The sequence below is a fragment of the Triticum aestivum genome, chromosome 7B, assembly GCF_018294505.1.
Source record: "Triticum aestivum cultivar Chinese Spring chromosome 7B, IWGSC CS RefSeq v2.1, whole genome shotgun sequence".
Classification (NCBI taxonomy): domain Eukaryota; kingdom Viridiplantae; phylum Streptophyta; class Magnoliopsida; order Poales; family Poaceae; genus Triticum; species Triticum aestivum.
In genome coordinates, this window is record NC_057813.1 from 422,928,064 (window position 1) to 422,952,489 (window position 24,426).

Here is a 24,426-nt window from a genome sequence, read left to right on the forward strand (position 1 = left end):
CTGCCGGTGGAGCGGCGGCGGCTGCGCGGATGGATGGGCGGCTGGCGAGGCGGAGATGCCGGGTTGGCTCCTGTTGCGGGCGTCGGTCCAGATCCCCTTGTCGGCCGGCTCGGGCTGCGGCAGCGTGGGCCGGTGGGTGCTCTGCCTTGGCGGGCTGCTGCTCCAGCGAGGCTGAGGAGTCGCTTGCTGCTGTTGCCTGGCAGTGGGCGGGGCTCCGGGGGCGACTCGCCTGGTGGCGGCGGTGGTACATCTCCGACCACAGGCTGCAGCGGGCGGGTCCCGGTGACCCTTTCTCTTCGGGCCATGGCTCGGCCTCCTCCTCTCGGTCGGGGTCGGAGGCGAGCTGGTGCTGGTGGAGGTGGGGGCGTGCCGTCCGGATGTGATGCGAGTTTTCCGGCAGGCGGTGCGGGTTGGGCAGCGGCCGGGCGTGGCCACTGCTCCGGCCGTGGGCGGCGGCATGGGACGGTCTCGGTGATGGTCTCCCGGTGTCGTGGCGGCTCCACGGTAGCTCGACGGATCTGTTCGCGGCAGCGGCCGGCTTCTCCGGCGTCGGCTCGTCTGCGGTCGGCCGTTTTGGCCTTCACCCCACCTCCTCGTCGCCTGGGCGTTTCTCCCATCAATGGGCTGGTCCTCTCCCAGCTGTGGTCCACCGCTCGTCTCGCGCCCCGGTGCTGCAGGACCGAGCTCGTCCCGTGCCCGATGCAGCAGGACCGAGCTTGTCTCGCGCACGGTGTAGCAGGACTGACCTTGTCCCCCTCTCGATGTTGCAGGACTGAGCTCGTCTCGCGCTTGGGGCTGTAGGACGGGTCGGTGGATGCCAGTTTTGGCCTACCTATTGGGTCTCGACGCTGGGGTCGCCCAGGAGAGCGAAAGGTGGGACCTTTCCGCTCGTCTCTTTCGTTGGGGTGCGACGGGTCTCGAGTGAGGTGGTGTCGAGGTCTTGGATGCTGGGGCGGCGGCCCTGGTGGTGGTAGCGCGGTGCTCATGGGCAAAGCCCGTGCCTTGGTGTTGCCCGGTCTCCATGGCCGTGTGGGTGTTGGAAAACGTAGCAGAAATTCAAAATTTTCCTACGTGTCACCAAGATCTATCTATGGAGAAACCAGCAATGAGGGGAAGGAGAGTGCATCTACATACCCTTGTAGATCGCTAAGCGGAAGCGTTCAAGAGAACGGGGTTGAAGGAGTCGTACCCGTCGTGATCCAAATCACCGAAGATCCTAGTGCCGAACGGACGGCACCTCCGCGTTCAACACACGTACAGCCCGGTGACGTCTCCCATGCCTTGATCCAGCAAGGAGAGAGGGAGAGGTTGAGGAAGACTCCGTCCAGCAGCAGCACAACATCGTGGTGGTGATGGAGGAGCGTGGCTGTCCTGCAGGGCTTCGCCAAGCACCGCGGGAGAGGAGGAGTAAGAGAGGTAGGGCTGCGCCAGGGAGAGGTCAAAACTCATGTGTTGGCAGCCCTCAAGACCTCCACTATATATAGGGGAGAGGGAGGGGGTGCACCCCCTCTAGGGTTTCCACCCCAAGGGGTGCGGCAGCCCCAATCCCATCTAAGGGTGGCGGCCAAGGGGGGAGAGGGGGGAAACTTGCCCCCCAAGTTAGGTGGAAGCACCCCCTCCCCAAACCCTAGGCGCCTTGGGCCTTGGTGGGGGGGGCGCACCAGCCCACCTGGGGCTGGTCCCCTCCCACACTTGGCCCATGCAGCCCTCTGGGGCCAGTGGCCCCACTTGGTGGACCCCCGGGACCCTCCCGGTGGTCCCGGTACGTTACCGATAAATCCCGAAACTTTTCCGGTGACCAAAACAGGACTTCCCATATATAAATCTTTACCTCCGGACTATTACGGAACTCCTCGTGACGTCCGGGATCTCATCCGGGACTCCGAACAACATTCGGTAACCACATACAAACTTCCTTTATAACCCTAGCGTCATCGAACCTTAAGTGTGTAGACCCTACGGGTTCGGGAGACATGTAGACATGACCGAGACGTTCTCCGGTCAATAACCAACAGCGGGATCTGGATACCTATGTTGGCTCCCACATGTTCCACGATGATCTCATCGGATGAACCACGATGTCAAGGACTCAATCGATCCCGTATACAATTCCCTTTGTCTAACGGTATTGTACTTGCCCGAGATTCGATCGTCGGTATCCCGATACCTTGTTCAATCTCGCTACCGGCAAGTCTCTTTACTCGTTCCATAACACATCATCCCGTGATCAACCCCTTGGTCACATTGTGCACATTATGATGATGTCCTACCGAGTGGGCCCAGAGATACCTCTCCGTTTACACGGAGTGACAAATCCCAGTCTCGATTCGTGCCAACCCAACAGACACTTTCGGAGATACCTGTAGTGCACCTTTATAGCCACCCAGTTACGTTGTGACGTTTGGTACACCCAAAGCATTCCTACGGTATCCGGGAGTTGCACAATCTCATGGTCTAAGAAAAAGATACTTGACATTAGAAAAGCTTTAGCATACGAACTACGATCTTTGTGCTAGGCTTAGGATTGGGTCTTGTCCATCACATCATTCTCCTAATGATGTGATCCCGTTATCAACGACATCCAATGTCCATGGTCAGGAAACCGTAACCATCTATTGATCAACGAGCTAGTCTACTAGAGGCTTACTAGGGATATGGTGTTGTCTATGTATCCACACATGTATCTGAGTTTCCTATCAATACAATTATAGCATGGATAATAAACGATTATCATGAACAAGGAAATATAATAATAACTAATTTATTATTGCCTCTAGAGCATATTTCCAACAGTGGGCGGTGTGGTTGCCGGGGTGTGGCGTTCGGTGGCGGTGAGTGTTGGCCGAGGTGAAAACATGTTCTATCTTCGGACGGACCGGCGGCGGCGAAGATCGTTCCCTTCTTGAAGGCGTCGTCACGGCTATCATTGCCCGTCATGTGGCTCCAGGGGAAACTCTGATCCTTGGATCGGGCGATGGCGGCGCGCCGGTGTCGTTCCCTTCTTGAAGACGCCGCCTTGGAGTGCATGGTTCGTCATATGTAGCTTCATCTCTGTGTGGTAGTGCTAGGAGTGGTGTTGCTGCGCTCAGCGCCTTTGTATCCTGCCCTGGGTGTGTGCGTGTGTTGCGGTGGCGTGGCGTGTGTTTGTACTGGATGCTTGTTGATTGGTGCTTTATTTATAAAGCGGGGCGAAAGCCTTTTTCGGTAATCCAAATATTCCTACAGAACACGCTTAATTATGCTCATGGGACAATTTGAATTTTTGGAGGAAAGCACTTACTGTTTTGCCTGTCCATGTTGCCGCTGCTGCCATGGGCATCACGTTGAGCTGCCTGTCGACTTTGCCCTGGAAATGATTGCTGCCATGATGACCGGTCAATCCAAGACCGCAACCAAACTTGGTGAAACATCGCTCGTCGTTACCAAAACCGATCAGTCTGAGGGCTCGTCTACAGCGTCCGCTGGGTGCTGGCACTGCGTCCACGTCCTCCTCGACCACAAGTACGGTCACCGGCACCATGCCTATCACCTCCTTGATCCTATGTTGCATTGTTGGCATTATCCTTGCACGTCGTTTCACCCTGAACATGGCCTTCATCGCCTTATCTGTGCACTTTCTGGGCATGGCCTTCCTCGCCATGCGCATCATGTGATGGACATGGCCTTGGCCGCCGTGGCTAGCTTGACCACGTTTGACACGACCACGTCCACCTCGGCTGGTACCATGAGATAGGCAGACAAAGGAACTTCATTACCGTTTGTAGTACGCTAATTTGATATGCTAGTATTAAAGACTCAGCACCAACAACATATTTTGTAAATTCACGTCAAATGAAGGATTCTACTTATGAAACGAAACTTGAATGGTCAAGATAAATGATACAACGATCAACATTTTGTGCGACCAGCACATCTAAGAAATGACATGGGCCACAAAAACTAAGATATCATGGAAAGTTATGACATTTATGTTTCAATCTATTAGTCTGCAACAAGGCGATACATTTTTATCATTAAACAAAATACCAAAAAGCGAACTTATCAGAAAATATCCATTCATGTTAGATTAGTTGATGTTGTCTCTAAAGTAAATTTATCAGTGTTGAATGTTAAAAAATATCATGCATAAGAGTGCTTATAACAAATATAGTTGTACTGTTATAGTTGGGATGTTGTCGCAACTCCAGAAGTATGTATAACGATACTTGATAAATCATAAAGCTCTAGAGTCCAAAGTTCATAAGACAATGTTTTTTCTGACAAATAGCTTCACCCTTAGAGATGATTTCTATTTCCCTTCAAAAAAAACTGCAGGCTCCAAATATTGGCTATAGCAGATGGCGAGTTTCAATCAGGTGATTTTTCCTAGAAGGAAATGAACCAATCACAAAATCAGTTGAGTTTGGCAAACAGAACACCTAGTGCGAGTAGGAAACTGAAACTGAAACACGTACTGGAGCCAATGGTTACACAAATTTCTCCAAGGTCGAAGTTTATTTCTCCCTCATCTAGTAGAACAATCTAATGGTAGCTACTACACTTCATATTCATTTCTCCGGCGTCCAACGTATCACCAAGAGGAAACGAAAAATTGTACCACGGTGGAAAGAGGTCAGTCTGACTAATCTAACTCAGAGGCATGATGAAGTTGCTACTACCTTGGTCTAGATTAGTTAACACATATATAGCTGAATTAAGAGCTCCTAATTTAACTGACATCTTACTACTTGTACTCTTGAGGATGATGTATCGCGCACCTTGCCATAGTTGGCGAAGATAATCTTGAGGATGTGTTCGAGCCCCGCCGGGTCGGACGTGTAAATCAACCCCTCGTCCCAGTGAGAGCAGCCGGAACGTCATGTGCTCGCGGAACAGGTCCGTGTAGTAGTCGTGTAGCCACCGGACGTGGTATACCTAGTGGAACGCTGTGGCCACGGCGGGCGGGTACCGTTTCGCTCCAGCGCCGCCGCCGCCGAGGATGAGGACAAGGTACGAGCAAATATGTCATTCCTTGTCAGAGAAACCGAAAACCAAACATGCACTGTAGATGACCGTCGATGAGGGACGTATGCAAATCACCCGGGCCAGCATGTCCTTCGTCACCAGCACCACCGTGCCATGGGTCGGGCGTGGTAAGCAGCTGCATCCCCGGGAGCGCAGGAGCTCTCGCCCTCCTCAACGTCTACGGCGTGTGGTTAGCCGACACGCCGGCAGCGTCGTCGTCCCGGTGATCCGCTACGTATCCGAGGCGCTGGCGGCTGCTGCGTCCTGGTGATCCGCGACAGCGGCGGCGGTCGCCGGCGTCGTCTTCCCGGGTCGGTGACGGTGTCTGCGACTGCGTCTCGATCCGAGGATTACCGGTCTGGGATCTCGTCCGGGACAAGAGGATCGGCGTCGGCGGCTGCGGTTGCGTATCCTCCGGAGACGAGAAGGAGCGGATCAGGACCTCGTTTGGGAGAGGAGGAGCGTTGATATGTTTTTTTTATTTGAGTGATTTTTTGTCGATAGATAGATTAGAACCAGTGATACACGGGTGTTGGGAGGTGCCAAGTGCTCGGAGTACAGATTCCGTTTCTAGGGGGAGACGCTGACGGAGACGAGTCACGACAGGAGTCAATCAGATAGCTCAGAGCGATTTAATCTAACGGCGCAGGAGGCGACGCCCAGCGCTGGCCTTTATTAAGCGGCGGAGACGGGCTACCGGCTGCATCCTGAGCTAACCCTAATACCTCCTTCCCCTCATCGCCGCCGCCGCCGCCGCCACCGCCACCGCTGCGATGTCTTCTGAGCCTCTACCCGCCTCCACAGAGGCTCTCGAGGCAGATCTCTCCGCCGCTACGATCAGCAAGAAGCAGCTTAACAAGGAGGCCCGGAAGGCCGCAAAGGCAGCGAAGGCAGAAAACGCAGGGAAGGCCGAAAAGTCTCAGGCGGAAGAAGAAGACGACCCCTTTGCGGTCAACTACGGTGACGTTCCACTCGAGGAGATCCAGTCCAAGGTCATCTCCGGCCGGTCCTGGACGGACATCGGCGACCTCGATGAGGCCGCCGTGGGCCGCTCCGTCCTGATCCGCGGATATGCGGAGAAGTTCCGCCCGGTCTGCAAGAAGATCGCTTTCGTCGTGCTTCGCCAGAGCATGACCACCGTGCAGTGTGTGCTCGTCGCTAGCGCCGACACCGGCGTCAGCACGCAGATGGTGCGCTTTGCCACCTCCCTCAGCAAGGAGAGCATCGTTGACGTCGAGGGCGTCGTCTCCCTACCCAAGGACCCCCTCAAGGCTACAACGCAGCAGGTCAGCCATCTGGGCCCAAAGGCTGTTTCTTGTCAGCCGAATTCAACATGGATTGGTTTGTTTGGGCTAATGAATTGTTTTTGTGCTCGTTTGACTGGCAGGTGGAGATTCAGGTCAGGAAGGTCTACTGCATTAGCAGGGCAATCCCTACACTTCCAATCAACCTCGAGGATGCAGCCCGTAGTGAAGCAGAATTTGACCTGGCTGAGCGGGTATGTCCTTTCCTTTGTTTCCCTTCTCCTTGCAGGAATCACTCAACTGTTGTTTCCCAGCAGTTCATGTTTCCCGTCTATGATTCTTATTATCCTGTCGTGGTTGGTTTAAGAGATTTATTACTCTTGCAGACAGGAGAGAAGCTGGCGCGTGTTCACCAGGAGTCACGGTTGAACTATCGAGTTATCGATCTGCGGACACCCACAAGTCAATCTGTCTTCCGTATCAAATTCGAAGTTGAAAATGTGAGTATTGTCCTTGTTTCTACTCTTTGTTATCATTCATGCCATAGGGTATTCTGCTGTACTAAGTAGCATACTGTGTTATGGCTAGCAAGGTTTTGGAGTCGCTGTATAGTCGGTAAATCGTTGCTTTGCTCGCTCGTGCACGTGACTTGACTCACAGAGCTGATTCGCCGACTTGCTGCGATTAGTTGGCGGCTAGTAGTCGCCGGTCTCCTGGCTTGGTCTGCCAGATTTCCGAGAGGAAGAGAGGGAAAAGGAGAGAAGCAATCGTGCTCGCTGCCGTGGCCTAGAAACTGCCGCCGCTCCTTGCCGGCGGCGCAGAGCAAGGAGGGGGTTCAAGGGGAGAGGCTTGAGTGAGGCTGCGTGCGGGAGTGCGCCTACGGGCTGGCGGCGCTAGGTGGATTCACGTGATGGGGTGCTAGGTTTAGCGAGGCGGGTGAGGCTGGGAGCAGTTAGCTGGGCCGTGCCGGGCCTGGCTGCGATATATGACAAACCAACTTCGCTCATATATGGTATCAATGGGCTATGCAAAGGAGATAATCACGTGCGGGAGTGCGCTGTTTGCTGCTTGTACTCTGCTAGAGCTCTGTTTGCTGCTTGTACTGCCCCTTTTACTGCCATGGCGACTTGGGGTGACTAATCAAGCCAAGTCGCTTACTGAAGCCAGCAAGTCGCTAGCCGCAGCCATGGCGACTTGGCTTGACTCGGCGACTCAAAATCCTTGATGGCTAGCACCATGTTCTTAGTTATTGTTATGCAAATATCCGGAGTATCTCCATCTATCAGGCAAAAGACACTTCAACATCGAGCTTCAGTGTTTGTCTGATTGCACCTTGAACAAACTGGGATTTTAACATGCAGTATGTAATATTGTTCTACCAAAACTATGCTTATGTTGGTCACATTCATGTGGCATCTCATGCAGCTAAATTTTATTAGTATGTAGTAGTACAAATGCCCGTGCGTTGCAACGGGAAAAAAATAGAACACGACGACATAACCGGCATATTTGCGATGGCATAGACATTGGTATCTTATCCATGACATAATCATCACATAAGCAGTGGGCTGTACATCTCCACTCTCTGACGAGATCAGACATCACTTGTATCTTTAAAATAAATGTAAATAGCGCACACCCTTACCCATGGCTCAAGGACCCTCTCCACGGGTCCATGTCCTTAATTTCAACACACCGCTTATCCCCCATCTCACCATTGTCAAATATGGCTTGCGGATGTTAAATAACAAGTTAACAACTATGATAAAATTATTTAGAGACCTGTATTTACAACCCATCTCACATCAAAATGATATAGGAAGATGTAAAAAAACATCCTTTGGAAAATATTGTCTAGATTATTATGCTGTTTAGAATTATTATTAAATAGTTTATAATATAAGTAAAGTTGAATTAGCAAGTTGGATGGAAATTGTACTGTAATTTCATGTCCAACAGTCCAACTTCGATGGCTCCATCATATCTGTGTACCTTTGTAACTCTTCGTAGTGCACTGTAGCATCACATGAAGCTACCCAGCAGCCAAGAAACCAGATTGATCTGTCAAAAGTAGATCCCAGATGAATCCCTAGCATCACCTGTAAATCAAACCGGGGGTTTCTTCCATAGAGTGTTATATGTCACACATTGTTTCTAAGGCGTACCTAAGGCGTCGCTTAGGCGACGCCTGAGCGTCAGGGCGCCTTGCCTTACTTGCATGCCTAAGGCGTCCGCCTAGGCGCCATTCTTCCTGCCTTAGGCAAATGAAGATGCCTTAGACAGGGCAGGGGGTTCAGGCGGGAAACAGTGCTCTGGGCGTGAAGAGAAAGGTGGGAAACAGAGTCTGGGCGCCAACTGTTACTAGCAGGGGGAGAGAGAGCCCTAACCAGTTTCAGTTTTCGCCCACTCCCACCTCTGGCGGCTGGATCTGAGCTTCTCCCCCTCCTCTCTAGCAACTTCTCCCCCTCCTCTCTGGCTGCTCCTCCCCCTCCTCTCCAGTAGATCCTCCTCCCCCTCCTCTCCAGGACAGCAGGCAGCAGCAAGCAACCAGCACCTCTCTTGCAGTTGCCTACCAAATTCTGCTCAATTCTACTTCTTAAACTCTCTAAGGTGTCGCCTTGCCTTATGCCTTGGCGCTTAGGCAGTGAGGCGGCCCCCAGCGCCTTGCCTCGCCTTACCGTCTTAAAAACATTGATGTCACAGCACCGCAACAACACACTCTTCAATGTTAGTAGCAGAATCCCGTATGTCCATATTTTGCGGAGGCGGTGAGGTGCTCGTCCATTGCTAGCCGTCGATGGCATCCAGTGCGTGACTGTTCCACGGCAAGTCGTTCCGACCACCAAGACAGCAGCATCCTTTTCTCCTTCCCAGACTTCTCTTGGGCACCATCATCGGTCGGCGGTGAGAAGGACCAACACATTCACTGCCTAGCTGCAGAATTTGAGGTCATGGCCAAAAGCGCTTGCAGGGAACTGGTAGAGCACACATATTATAGACCTGGGAACACAAAATCCATAACTTAGTTCTACAAAAAAAAACTATCTCAAATCCCATTGTTATCCCTAAAAAAAATCCTAGTGTAATGAAAATCTATATAAGAAAAGCTATGCATCTAGGAACATGCAGCGCCCCTTCTGAAAAATCATTAGATCACTAAGCTCTTAACAGAAGGTTGTAAGTGCACAGAGAGAAGGACATGATCAGCAATGGAAAAAGCAAATTTGCACATAGTAAATAACCTTATATAGTTAGACTATACACTATAGAATCTGGAACAAAACGATTCGCAAAATGTACAAAAACTTAACTCTACAGCCTCTAGTGCAGGCTATAAAAAACTTGAAATCCCTATGTTCTCTTCGTGAAAATGCTCGTGCGTTGTAGTAGTCCGTGAAGGAAAAGCCTCCTGCAGAAGTACGAGGAAGGCGATGCGACGGAAAAGATGAGTTCAGAGAAGGGAAAGGAACAACTGACCCTGTGGTTTACCACGCAAATACCTGTTTCACTGCCACCCATACAGTGGACTCCGTCGGAACAGGGCACAACCTAGTTGAACACTGACGCGAGTTTTTAGCAGATCAGTGGCCGGGATGGGTGGGAGCTCTAGCCGGGGATTACGGATTACAGAGGCTAAGTGTATCTGTCGACATACTGTTAGTTACCAGTTTCCGACAGTGTGGAGGAAGCTGAAGCCCGGGCAGCCCTAGTTCGGCTGCATGCTCTGGCAAAAATTTTAAGAGGACCCGTGGAGTTTGAGATGGATTGCAAAACGGTGACTGAACATCTAAACTCGGATGTGCCCACTTTTGCTCCCTGCTATGGAGTTATCCAAGATATAAAGGCGGCCCTGTCTTGCTTTCCTTCGTTCAAAGTTGTATTTACAGGAAGGGGGAGTCTTGTTAGCTTTAACACAACTTGTGAAAGATCTGAAGGATTATGTCATTCAAATAGCAGGTGAGGGAAACACATCAATAATATATAGGCAGCAGAAACATATAGATGAACTATTTCTCTATATAGAAACCATTGCTTTCCGACATACAAAATGGTTGCCTAGCAAATGAAAATAGCACCTTATCATATATTGGGTCTTCAACAGAATCAAATACATGGTTAGAGTGTTTCTGAGATTGATGGTTTTTGAACTCTGTTCCTTGACAACAAGGTCCCTGCTTGCTTACTGATGGATCGGATAGACAACCAAATCCTAATTATTTTTTTTTACTTTCACTTTGCAATTTAATATATGCAGCAGGACACTGTGGTACTACAATTTTCATTAAAGTAGCTACAAAAGGTCCCTAGTCAACATATTAACATCATGGGCAATGTTTCTGAATGCCTGAAACATCACAGTGTGGCAAACAATTCTGAATTATAGTTGCCTGAAACTGACATGTTTCTGTGAACATCTCAAACCTGGTGGTCTTGATGCCTAAGATATTTTCAGGTTCAAAACTATCGCTTCTTAAGAGCGTTTTCTCTACTTGTTCACTGCCAAATTATTCAGTATATTGTCAACTGAAAATAGGCTGAACATCTGCGATTGCTGCCTCCAGTCAGTTTTCCTTAAGAAAGAAGAAATGACATAGAATTTTGGTCTATTGAGCTTTCGTCTTAATGAAAATCAGGCATCTTTGAGAAAAAAAATAACAATAGCATTCATCGTCTAGTAGGGATAAATGACACGGATGCCTTTAATATTCTTACTTGTGGAATTTCTATGATGATTTCAGTACAGTTTCAGATTTTAGAAAGTATGGACAAGACAAAACTTCAAATATTTAATGTTTATGACTTTTTTGTTTGATGAAACCAGTGGAAAATATATTCTATATAAGTGGGAACAGGTTCAGAACGAGGCCCGTAAGAAACTATTTCAGCCAAGCAACCAACCACACTATGACAGTATTAGAAGAGTCTAAGCAATCACACATGTAACTCCAGGAATCAGAAAGAATAGTTCATTCAGATGCCCTGTCCAATATCATTGAATACTAACAAGAAAAAAAATAAGTTCCTGCATTCAGGAATATAAAGCTAGCATAGTTGGCACCCAAATTGAAGAATCATTCTGCATCCTGGAAAGGATAATAGCAACAAGTGTTGTGTAGGTCAAATTACCACGCAACAAAACCATGATATGCATCATGTGACAGTAGCATCGTTTAATGGAAAATACTCTACCAGGATATTGAGACCATATACGCTGATGACCACATCGCTTCGACAGGTATCCATTGGATACAGTGTTGTATTATCGAGTTCCATCATGTGGTCAGCTGTAAGCTTGCTGATGAAAACAGCCTGGGAGTTCTGAAGTGCCGCTGTGGATTCCTCACAAAGGTCAAACCCAGTTAGCAGTAACTTCTATGCAACCCAGTTTGATGTTACCAAAAGGATCAAAGTAATTCAAGACATGTGAACTAAACCAAGAGGCGGCAGGGAAGAACATTTTTGTGTATACCTGCGGATGATTGTCAAGATTAAGTCGGACAAAGGGTGTCCTCACCGGCCTTGCAGAGGAGGGCCTGGGTGGAGGAGCCGACTTTCGTGGAACACACACGCTTGGCTGTCGGGGCAGCGCCCAGCTGGACCATCTTGAGAAGATATAAGGAGATGGGGAGCTGTAGCCGAGATGGGGAGCTGTAGCGAGGCGGGGCTATTTTCCTGGATTTAGCGCTCGAACTTTAGCTGGGCGGATCTATGTATGGAGATGTGGGGCATCGAGGCCTCGCCGTCCCCTCCGCTCTCCGTGCCAGCCCTCGAGCGCCGCCTCGCCACGTACTACTCTGCCGTGCCGTCGCATGAGTGGCCTGCTCTGCTCCGGGACCTCCCCGCCAACGACGCGTCCCTGCCGCTTGCCTTCGCGCTGCTCCCCTTTCTCAAGCGCCACCGCCTCTGCTTCCCGCTCGACCCGCTCCTCTCGGCGCCTGCCCGCCCTCCCTGCTCCTGCTCCGCTCTCCTTCCCGCCCTCCCTCTCCGACCTGCCCTCCCCGCTCCTGCTACGCCCCTCAACTTCTCCTGCTCCGCCGCGGCTGGAAAGGAGCGGGAGTGTGTGTGGATAAGATGAAACAGAGGGAAGGAAGGAATCTCGGGTTGAATTATTACAAACGAAGGTTTTTTTTGTAACAAGTGAATTTTTTTTCTCACATATACTTAAAGAGGGACTGCAGGTTCAATTACTGAAAAACACAAGTTCTTTTTTTGTCAAAGCGCTGCGACGGTGAGCCGGCAGAAGCAATAGCCGCTTTATTATATTAATTATTATTATTATTATTATTATTATTATTATTATTATTATATTATATTATTATTATATTATTATTATTATTATATTATTAGGATAGGATTAGGATTAGGAAAAGATTTCTGGAGCATATTGGTCCATGCATGTAACCATCGTTGGATACACTTGCAGGCATTCAGACAATATTTGTCCTCAAAGGGCTTTATTGGGATCCACACTCCCAGGTTGATTTCTGGATCAAGTGAAGGTGGTGCAGCCGTATTCAAGCTACAGTACTATGGCCAGGATGCTTGTTTAGCTCAATCTCCTCAGTTATACAAGCAGATGAGTCTCTGTGGTGGGTTCGGTCGTGTGTTTGAGGTTGGTCCCATATTTTGAGCAGAGAATTCTAACACCCACAGGCATCTGTCCGAGTTTATTGGGTTGGATGCAGAAATGGAGATTAAGGAGCACTACTTTGAGGTAAGAAAGATCTTGGAAGAAAATCTCTATGTCATTTATTTAAGTGAGTGGTTACCAAGTACTGACTCTTGTACACAGGTTTGTGATATTGTTGATGGCTTATTCCTAGAAATATTCAAACACTTGAAGGAAAATTGTAAGCATACACTTGAGGCAGTAAATAAGCAGTATCCATTTGAACCACTGCAGGTAAAACAGTACTCATTATTGTGTTTATCTGTATGCTTTTGCTCGAGCTACTGTTTCAACTTCTGCTATTTATACAGTACCTAGAGAAAACCTTGAAGCTAACGTACGAGGAAGGGATTCAAATGCTGAAGGTAGTACTCTTGTGGCTATTTCATAATCACAGTGATGTTCGCTCTTATGCAACATGTTTTTTTGCTTTTTTGGTATTATTTTTCTCACCGTAAGAGTGAATGTACTGTTAGGTCATCAGATTACAAAGTGCCCTAAAATATGTCTGCACATAAATCGATATTGTGACGTTTTGCATGTTTTCTCCCACCAATTTGATGTGCTCTTCAACAAATATTTGAGCAAATGTTATCGACCAACTGTCACCTACAGCTTGACCATTATTATATTGTTTAAGTTGCTGGATTTTGTACCCACTGAATTGTATTTTTAACATAACACAATCATGATCTGCGAGAAATTGCCATCCTTTTCTGGCATCGCCAACAGACTAGTTTCTTGGTTAGCTGAAAAAAGAATTACATTATAGATGCATGTGCTTTTGAAGAAGTTATTGATAAACTTTCTGCAGTCTTGGTCTAAAGCTTGTGGTTGCTGGAAATTCGTTGTTTCATTCAGAATTTTAACTGTTCCAAGTCAGATCCATTGTGTGGAAGGTGAATTTTTAGGCTGTTCTGTGCAGACAAAATTCAGTAGGAGTCTTGGACTTTTTCCAGTGGTTAGTTAAATCATGTTTATGTGTATTTTGTCAGAAAATGAATGGATTATATTGGTTGCGGAACTTGCTGTATGAGTTTAGAGCAAATCTACTGGTTTTTATTATTTAGCAATGAAACAAGATTGTTTGGTGGTTAGGAGCTGAATCTGATGCTATGCGATAATAGTAATAGCACTTCCTCTGTCCCGAATTACTTAGTACTAGTCAATGTGTACGTGCAATGCACGTTAATTTGGAAGTATATTAAGTGCATGTGGATATTAAGTAGGATATTATTTGCGTGTTATTATGTGATTAGCACTATTTTTGGCATGAAATTAACTGCACACTAAACGTGTTGAGCGCTCGACATTGAAGCAGTCTAGGTTGTTGGATTGACATGGTTTGATGGCCGAGATTAATTGGATCTGCCCCTTTGGGTCTTTATATTGGTATATATAGATAAATACATGCGAATCTAGACAAATCAGCGACATCTAATTCGGGACAGAGGTGGTATTGATTTTCTAAAACTCATGATCCAGATTTATTCTCAAGAAGACTTCTGAAGTTGATGATTATTTGGACAAGTGTGTTAAATAAACATACTACGTTATAACATGACGTTTTTCTTCTTCTGTTCCATTAGTTCCAGTGTCTAGCTATCTAAACATTGCTTGGCACCTTTGTTATATTAGGAAAACTAGAATGAAGAAATTAAGTTATCCAGAAACTCAGCTAGCAGTTTGATGACTTGACTGTTTGGCAGGAATCTGGAACTGAAATTGAGCCTATGGGTGACCTCAACACCGAAGCTGAGAAAAAACTTGGTCTCCTTGTTAAGGAGAAGTATGTGGAGCCTACTTCACTTGTATAATTATATCACTTTTCAAATTTCAGGAACTCTTTTCACTTTTCTGTTATATTTACAGGTATGGGACAGAATTTTTCATTCTCTATCGGTATCCTTTGGCTGTGCGCCCTTTCTACACCATGCCTTGCTATGATGACCCTGCTTACAGCAACTCTTTTGATGTCTTCATGCGAGGTGGGTATTTCAGTCTAGACTGGTAGCTAACATCGTTCTAGACTCTTATGGTCGGTACAGAAAAGACATATTGTTGTACTGAGGAAAAACCTCAATTCACATATATGCCAATAAAGACCTTAAGATATATATATATATATATATATATATATATATATATATATATATATATATATATCCGAAGTGCTTGTTGTTGCAAATCTGTTGATGAACCATTTTTTTTATATGACAGGCGAGGAAATTATTTCTGGAGCTCAAAGAGTGCACACGCCTGAGTTGCTGAGGAAACGTGCAATCGAGTGTGGAATTGATGCGAGTACTATATCATCATACATTGAATCATTCAGGTCTGGTCTGCACCCATCGTATGACGGCAGTCTTTGACTATTGCAGTATCTACATATCTTGTTGCGACACTCCATTTGAATGACAGTAATGCATAATTTTCTTCACCTTGGTACTCAAATCCACCTATGTTGACAATTACAGTTATGGCGCCCCTCCTCACGGTGGTTTCGGTGTGGGGCTGGAGAGAGTGGTGATGCTTTTCTGCGGCCTCAACAATGTCAGGAAGACATCTTTTTTCCCTCGTGACCCACAGAGGCTCACGCCATAAAGTTTCTTTTGCTGTTTTCTGGGACAGAGAGCTTGTGTGTCAGGCCCTGATATATATCTGTCGTAGTTCAGTAAGCTACTAGTAATGATTCAGTTATCCAACGGCTGGGATCAATCTGAGGCGATAGACTCATCTCGACCGTTGAGCGTTAACAGTAGTAAATAGAGAGTTACTGTTTTTCCCGTTCGGGTTAAAACCCTCCCCTATAACTAGCCGGGTTGTGGCTGGATGGAATATGCTTTTCAGATGAATTCTCTCTATCGCCGTCATGGCTAATATACAGGAACCCTAGCGCTTCTCTCTCCATACGAGATCTGTTCCAATTCTTATACAAACTCTCAGAGAATTCCCCAAAATACTCTCCTGGTCCTAACAAATTGGTAATCAGAGCTTTCGATTCTTCGGCAAAAATTTTCTATAGGATGAATCCCACCCTTGTCCCACCCTCTTCTCTTATGCGGTGACGGTAAAGAGGAATTTGGTGAAATTGGTGGCGGGGCGCAGTCGGGAGGTGCTGGCGGCGGTGATTGTTCGGACACAGATCGGCCGAGCGGGAGCGGATCCGAGCGGGAGCGGGAGGTGCTGGCGGCGGTGATCGCTCGATCGGTAAAATCCTGCGTTCCAGCTCCGATCCGTGTGTAAGGAGGCGTGGATCGCGGCGGCGGCAGGATCTGAGGTGAGATTCGGGTTGCTGGTGTATCCAGTGGTAAAATTCCTACCTCTCGCCTTAGATCAGGAGATGGGGCGCACTAAGACAATCGATGACGCGGATCTTCAAGAGGTCCTCTCCATGCGCGATGATTTCGGTGCTTTGCAACAAGAGAACAGCCAGATGCAGACTAAGGTGTCCAAATTGCAAGAGGAAGTTCAGGTTATTGGAGCGAAACAAGGGCAGATGTCAGCAACAGTAGATACGGTTGAGAAAGTGGTTCGGGACTTGAGCAAGCAGCTATCTGTCATCAGTAATGTTCTGCAAACGCTGGTTAAATCCTCCCCTACAGAGCACCAACATGACAACCCTTCCAGTTCTGCACCTGTGCTTGTGCCCAACGCTTTCACCATGTTCACCAACCTGCTAGCCAGGTACCGAAACAACCTCCGCTGATGGTTGCAGCAGTGCCGCTCATTGTGTTGATACATAATGATACTACCAATGTTATTGTGCGTTGTACCTTGTGTATTGAGCCTTTTTTTTAAAATAATACTCCCTCCGTAAACTAATATAAAAGTGTTTAGATCACTACTTTAGTTATCTAAATGCTCTTATATTAGTTTACAGAGGGAGTACATGTTTTATAGAATTTCCAGAAATATTACGCTTTTGGAGAAAAAAATCAGAAATTATTCAGCCTCGGCCACGGCCAAGCCGACCGGTCGGCCGAGAGCTAGCTGCAAATCGGCTAGGTACCGGGCAGCTTCACCGATACCGACGAGACAGTCTATAAAACCTGTTGTGATTAAGGGAAACGTTTCGAGCGTCCCGCCTTATCTCTTCGTCTCTAGATTTTTCTGGCCGCTTCTTCTCTGTTCCTACGCGCAGCACACCAAGACGCACCCCCACCAGGAGATCCTGTCGGTGCGACTTCTTCATTTGTGACTTCCTACAACCGCGACTACAGAAGTTGCAACCGGCTTCTTCCTCCTACAACCGCGACTACAGAAGTTGCAACCGGTGAGCGTTTTTGCTACGACATGGCGGCTCTGGCAAGCTATTTTTGGTCGCTCCGGAGCTATGACCTTCACCACGAGGAGCTGCAACTGCGGCCGCACGCTACTGCATGCACGTGGCCGACAAGAAACGCAGGAGGTGGCGATAGTGACGGTGACCTGCAGGGACGACAACGACCGGCGGTGAGGACAGCGACCGGCGAGACAGCCCGTGCGGTGCTTCGGGCGCGTCGCCGGTCCATGGTGACGCGATGTAAGCCTTTTCCTTTCTTTCTGCAAGAAGAGCACATCTGATGAAGAAAGGGGACATAATCGTGTGGCTATGTGATGTTTGATTGAACGTTGTTGGTGCGACCGACCCAAATTTCGGCCGGCGCACCGACGCCTACCTGTGATTAATTAGCATGTATTAGTTGGGAGGGAAAAAAATCTCCATTTATCTAAACATTGCGTGGTTGCATCGGGGTGTATATTAATCGAATATTAAATGGACAAAGATAAAGCGCTACCTGTCGCATGGTCGTCAAGTCCACAAACCCATTCCCTTCATTCTTCCTCTACCATCTTCAACCCTAGCAATTACCATGTTCTTGATGAACAAATATGGACAATGAAAGCATAAAAGAAGGGTAAGGAACATATGAAAAAGCAGCCTCACTGATGCACAAGCATTGCCTCACTTATGTATCCACCAACTAACCCTTACCCTGGGCATCCCATGCAAATACATAATTCACTTGCTAATAGATTAAATTATAAAATCTTATGAAGAAAGAAATACATAGACAGTACATGTATATTTTTGTTGCTCATCTCTCGCAAATTTCATCGCATACAAAATTTCCATGTATAATCATCATCAAAATATCTACAAGTAACTTGTATGGCAATTCCTTCCTGGTGTCAATGTATAGTATCTGATAATTGATGATGAACGGATGAAATCAATAAAAACAATCGACTCCAAGGTCAACCCTAAATAGAACAAGAATCAAACCTGACAATAAATGAGTTTTCTAAAATAGATAATTGCATTTTTGTGGTAATTGGGAATATATATCATGGCATAAAGCGATAAAAGTTACTTTGCAGATTGTAAAAAAACATTGCAATATTGAATTTGGAACCTAAAACATAAGCATATTCAAGTGATAGCAAATAAGGAAAATGCACTTGCAGTTCTTCATGTAACCAGGGGGGCCTTGGTATTGAAAATCTTGAAGTCAAGAATAGATGCCTTCTCAGTAAGTGGCTGTTTAAGTTGTCTTCTGAGACGGAGGCAACATGGGCGCAGATTTTACGTAGTAAATATCTGCAGTCCAAGACCCTATCCCAGGTCACTCTGAGACCAACGGATTCGCCGTTCTGGAAGGGGCTTATGAGAATCAAAGCTGCTTTCTTTAACAGAACGAGGTGTATTGTCGGTACTGGTAATAATACGCGTTTCTGGGAGGATACGTGGCTTGGCGACACGCCATTGGCGACCCAGTATCCGTCCCTATATCGTATTGTTCAGCGTCGTGAGGCTCTTGTTGCCACGGTTATGCAGTCTATTCCACTCAACATTCAGTTCAGGAGGGTGCTTGTGGGTGATCGATGGGAAGCATGGCTTCACTTAGTCCATAGACTGATGGAGGTTCAGTTAACTCCTCAGCCCGATCAGTTATGTTGGAAGGTTACTAGATCTGGGGAGTTCACAGTTAAATCGATGTATATCGATATCATTAACTCTACTGTGATTCCTAGTTCCAAAGAGGTTTGGAAAGTTAAGGTCCCTTTGAAGATTAAAGTGTTTATGTGGTTTGTGCATAAACAAGTAATTTTAACAAAGGACAATCTAGTTAAGCGCAACTGGACAGGTTCTACTAGGTGTAGTTTCTGGGATCGGGATGAGACTATCAAGCATCTATTTTTTGACTGTCCGTTGGCACGAGGGATGTGGCGCTCCGTGCAAATTGCCTTTAACATTACTCCTCCGACTTCGGTCAACACGTTATTTGGGGCGTGGCTTGCTGGGATAGAGTCCGAAACAGCTAGACACATTCGTGTAGGAGTATGTGCGTTGTTATGGCAGTTTGGAATTGCAGAAATGATTTGGCTTTTAACAGAACAACAACTATTCATTTTTTGCAGGTTTTATTCCGGGCTACTACACTGATCCGTATGTGGTCCTTACTCACTCCGACGGAGGCCAGGGAGCATTTGGTTACTGGATCTGTCCGGTGGGAGATGGTCGCGCGGGATATCTTCAACCAGTTTGGATGGCGGTCATGTAATAGGATAGGCAATTAGTTTACCTATCTTTTATTTTGCCAGCCGGTTGTGGCTTTTGGGCTTTTTGTTTTGCCGTTGAGGCTCTGTGTGAGCTCGCTGTTGCTTATGTTTGCAGACGTTAAGACCTTGTTGAACCTTATTTACTATTTAATAAATGTGGCCGTATGCATCGTTCTGATGCAGAGGCCAGGGAATCCCCCTTTTTTGAAAAAAATGTAACCAGTGATGATAATACAATCCAACAAAATCAGAGGATGATTCATTTCAATGGAGTTGAACATTTGTATTCCATATGTATGTATCCTGCAAAAAAAATCAAGACTGACAACACTATCTTGTGTCCATAAGCTTGAACATATATGTATCAGTGTGACCATCTCACCCAATAACATGCATGCGACTACTTAATTTACTTACTGACAAACATTCAACCACAGGAGCAGCATCATCTTTTCAATGTCCGCCATATAGTTCTACGAGAACTCCACGAGGTCGGTGTCCATCTCCCTCGCCTGCAAGAATAAATTCACTCTCTCCGAAATGTGTTGCACAGTCTGCAAAGAAACAGGGGCCAAAGCCAAGACGACCTTTCTCACTCCATCATTCAACGCTCTGAGAGACGTTCTCTCTAAAAGCAAGGTGTATACAGCCCTTCGCTCATCTTCGGTCCACTTCCATTTTACATGCCTACATGCTTCATATGCAAATTAAAATTTGAAATTCATATTGTTCTGAAAAATGCTACCATTCCTATTCCTAAAAATATATTTGCACGCTGCTGTTGCAAAATCTAATCTTCTTTTTTTCTAAATTAAGTTTCCTCCAACTTCGTCCTAATCTTTTCCATTAATTTTTCAGTTGTTAGCCTACAATTGCAGTTACTGTTGCAACTCCGAAAAAGGAAAAATAAATCTTCAGTGGCAAACTAAATCCTTCCTTCTCTAAATGAAGTGCTGGATTTTCTAAATCAAGTTTGCTCCTACCTTTTCATATTATTTCCACATTTGTTCCGGTTGGCAAACGTACAATGGTATGTTGCCGCTGCAATACCGAAACACAAAAATAGATCTGGGGTGGCAAAATATAAGGCTTTCTTTTCTATTCTTTCCACGGTTTTCCAAAAACAGAAAATAAATAAAATTAACACAATATATTGGGACACGATTTTTTACATGGTCATCTCAACTGCGCAAACAAATTTTCTCCCATGACATTTGATATAAAGTGGATACTCTAAAATGCGTAAGATAAGCGTGAGTGTTATGGATGACATTCTTAAAGGAAGATGAGAGCGGATCCATAGTGGTGTATTGGTTGGTGAATATGTGGACTCGTGTGCGCCACCTCAAAAGAGTTACTTGCAGTCGTAGTCCAGGTTAGCCACTGAGTCAAAGCTGGCTTGCTGCAGTTAAACCCCACCATCCCCTTTGTTGCTAATGATGCATATGTAGTTAGTTTTGATGTAAGTCTTGCTGGGTATATTTGTACACGTTTGCCTATTTTATGTTTTGCAGAGAGACTTCAGTCTCACTAGTAGTTCCGCGTGAACTTCGACGTTTAGCTTGTTACCTCAGCTACGATCTTGTGTCCTCGGCAGGATCTGGTAGTTAGTCAGACTTCTCATCCTTTTTCATTTGTGCTTGTCTGTACTCAGACATATTAAGCTTCCGCATGTGCTTTGACTTGTATGCTCTGAATATTGGGTCGTGAGACCCATGTTTGTAATATCTCGCTCCTCTGAGCCTATTGAATAAAATACTTGAGTTGTAGAGTCATGTTGTGATGGCATGTTGTATTTGCACATATCGAGCATATTGTGTGTATGTTATTGAAATGCTTGGTATGTGTAGGATCTGACTATCTAGTTGTTTATCCTTGGTAGCCTCTCTTACCGGGAAATGTCTCCTAGTGCTTCCACTGAGCCTTGGTAGCTTGCTACTGCTCCGGAACACTTAGGCTGGCCGGCATGTGTCCTTCTTCGTTCCTGTGTCTGTCCCTTCGGGGAAATGTCACGCGGTGTCTACCGGAGTCCTGTTAGCCTGCTACAGTCCGGTTTACCGGAGTCCTGCTAGCCCAGTTGCTACAGCCTGGATTCATTCACTGATGACCGACACGTTCGTTGCTGGGTCATGTATGCATGTCCCTGTAAGTTAGTGCCACTTTAGGTTCACGACTAGCCATGTCAGCCTGAGCTCCTTGTCATATGGATGCTAGCGACACTATCATATACGTGAGCCAAAAGGCACAAACGGTCCCGGGCAAGGTAAGGCGACACCCGTGGGAATACCGTGTGTGAGGCCGCAAAGTGATATGAGGTGTTACATGCTGGATCGGTGTGGCTTTGAGTCGGGGTCCTGACACAGTAAAATAATGATAATGCAAAGACTATATCTACATGCAATATTTGGCTAGTGGAGGTTGTAAGTTTCATGATTTTGCATAAAGCTAGTTTTTCCCTACAACAAAGGAATAAATTTATTTAACTACTCCCATGTTGCCCATTATTTGAGAAGGTTCCTCCAACTCAAATCCCAATAAAAGTATCATCATTAACCCAATATCAACATTAATTAGAGTAACGTGTTGGGATCACATCAATAGATTCAAGTACTAGATACTCAAGATTTCCATAACCGGGGACACGGCTAACCATGATTAGTTTATACACTCTGTAGAGGTTTGCACACTTTTCCCCACAAGACTCGACCGCATCCATGATCGAATGATCGAGACATAGCCTTTTTGAAGCATTAACTCTCTACGCCGGGTAGACAGTACCACCTACAACCCTCTACATATGCTAGTCTACCTCTTCAAGAGCTCGCGCAACTTACTCAACTATGCTAGAGCCCATAATGGCTTGTGGCTGCACATGGAGGTTTCTAGCATGAATAATCTAATGATCCCTTTGAGCCTGGGTGACATTGCATAGGATAATCACACGGGTACTCCAGGATTTCCAAAACAGACAACACTGGGTACTCCAGGTGCCTCAACCAATCCACCTAGATTTGTATTAAAGTTGCCACCTTAATGTTATCCATAATTTCCATGTGTGAATCATGATCCAATCCCCGTCTACGAGCATGGCTAAGCAATAATAAGCATAACGTATATTCCCGGGGTGATCAAAAGGTATTAGGTTCCTACCTCAAACACTACAACCAAAACCACATGTTCCCAATCCTACCAATGCAAATATTTGTGGAGCAGAACTAATGCATAGTAAAAATTGGGTATAAAAGAGTATGATCAAAGTGTAACTTGCCTTGCTGACAATCTGCAAACTCTAGAGATTCGTAGTAACAAGCTTCACACTCCGGATAATCTAGCATAGACAAAACAATAGCATACATAAGCAACCACTCAAACAAAACACGAGAAAACTCGAGAAAAGATCCAAATCAAACACGAAACAAGCAACGGCTTAAACTAACAAGAGTCAAAACGTAACGGCATTATTAACATGTGAATTAAATCTTAACAGAAAGTACATGTGATTAGCTACGATTTTCAAAAAGATTCAACTCAAACGGAGCAACGAAACTCAAGATACGAATGAAACAAGATCCTTTACTAATCTGGACTAAAGTCAAATTTTACAGTACCAAAATCATGTTCAAGTTGGTTAACTGGAAAGAGGGCTTCGAGGCGAAGATTTAGGCGCTGGTTTCATCTAATTTGGATAAACGAGTAAAAAGTTATACTAGATTGAAAATCAGGGCAGAAATCGTGATCAAAATAATCGCAGATAAATCCCTGGAAAATAAAATAAGACGAATAGACTAACGAACGAACGTTCGCTGTCTGAACCTAACCGGCGAAGAACATTGTTAAAACGAACGAACGTCCGTTAAATAAGTAAACCGACGAAAAACCGAACCGATCTATTAAAAAACAGATCTAGGGTTTATAAAAAAACCGGGCGGTTTCTGATACCTAAACCAAAAAAAAACCGACGACGACTCTGGCGGCTCTGGCGAGATTCCGGCGAGGCGGGGCGGCATGCGGCGGCATGGGCGACGGCACAGGGCGGCGGGGCGTCAGCGCGGGCGGCGGTGGGTGGCTGCGGCGGCTTCGGCGAGCGGCGGCGGTGGCGCTGTGGTGGCGGGGCTGCGGCGGCGAGGCGGGACGGGGCCTCAGGGGGGCGCATTTAAAGGGGGAGGAGCCCAACTTGGCAGAGGGGCCAAGGCAGCGGCGCCGCGTGCGGCTCCCGGACTCCGGCGGAGTCCAGCTCGGGCGCGGGGAGGGCGGCGGCGCTGTGGGCCGGCTGGGCCTTTGGCCCAGTGCGGTCCGCGAACAATTTTTTTTAACAATTCCGCCCGAACAGAAAAATCCTAATAAAAAAATTCCTAAAAATGCCAAAAGCAATGTTCACCAACTAAATGAAATATTTAGAATAAAGTGAACATTTTTCTGGCCTAGAAATGCAATTTTGAAAAAATGCATATTTTTCTAATTCAAATAAAATAGCAAATAAATACCAGAAAAATCATAATTTGATTTTAAAATTCTTTCTCCAATATTTCTATTAATTTGAAGAAGTCATATTATCTTCCCTTGTTTATTTTTAATATTGGAAATATTTGGAGAGAAAAATTATAAAACCAAATTGATCCTTTTCTTCAAATTTGAAAATAATTCAAATATGAATTTTGTGAACCCTCCAACTCTCTCCGTGGGTCCTTGAGTTGTTTAAGGTTTCTAGGATCTCAACCAAAATACAAGAATAAATATGATATGCATATGATGATCAATGTATAACATCCGAATTGAAAATTGGGATGTTACAGTGGCATTGCCCTTCTTGACACCACCACCCTTCACATTGTTTTTCTTCTCCTTAGAAGCACCCTCTCCCTCGTTAACAAAAGTTTGCTTGAGGGGAGGAGGTCATTTGGCCTTGTCATTCTTCTTCTTGTTCTTGGACCTGGGGGCAAACCCAATTCCTTCCTTGGCCAC

General features: G+C 46.3%; 1 protein-coding gene and 1 pseudogene across 2 annotated transcripts; one reads left to right on the forward strand and one right to left on the reverse strand.

The window, feature by feature from the left end:
* Positions 1-3,280: 3,280 nt before the first annotated feature.
* Positions 3,281-5,388, reverse strand: LOC123162861 (uncharacterized; the record flags this gene model as incomplete). Its single annotated transcript, XM_044580618.1, is given in 2 exon segments — positions 3,281-3,716; positions 4,758-5,388. Coding segments are annotated over 2 exon segments (444 nt in total), but the record flags the coding sequence as incomplete, so codon positions are not given.
* LOC123162860 (aspartate--tRNA ligase 2, cytoplasmic-like) lies at positions 5,381-15,826 on the forward strand (annotated as a pseudogene). Its single transcript, XR_006481515.1, has 10 exons — positions 5,381-6,290; positions 6,392-6,502; positions 6,635-6,748; positions 12,673-12,963; positions 13,042-13,152; positions 13,230-13,283; positions 14,628-14,707; positions 14,791-14,906; positions 15,139-15,253; positions 15,396-15,826. The product of XR_006481515.1 is annotated as an aspartate--tRNA ligase 2, cytoplasmic-like (transcript).
* The last annotated feature ends 8,600 nt before the right edge of the window (positions 15,827-24,426 follow it).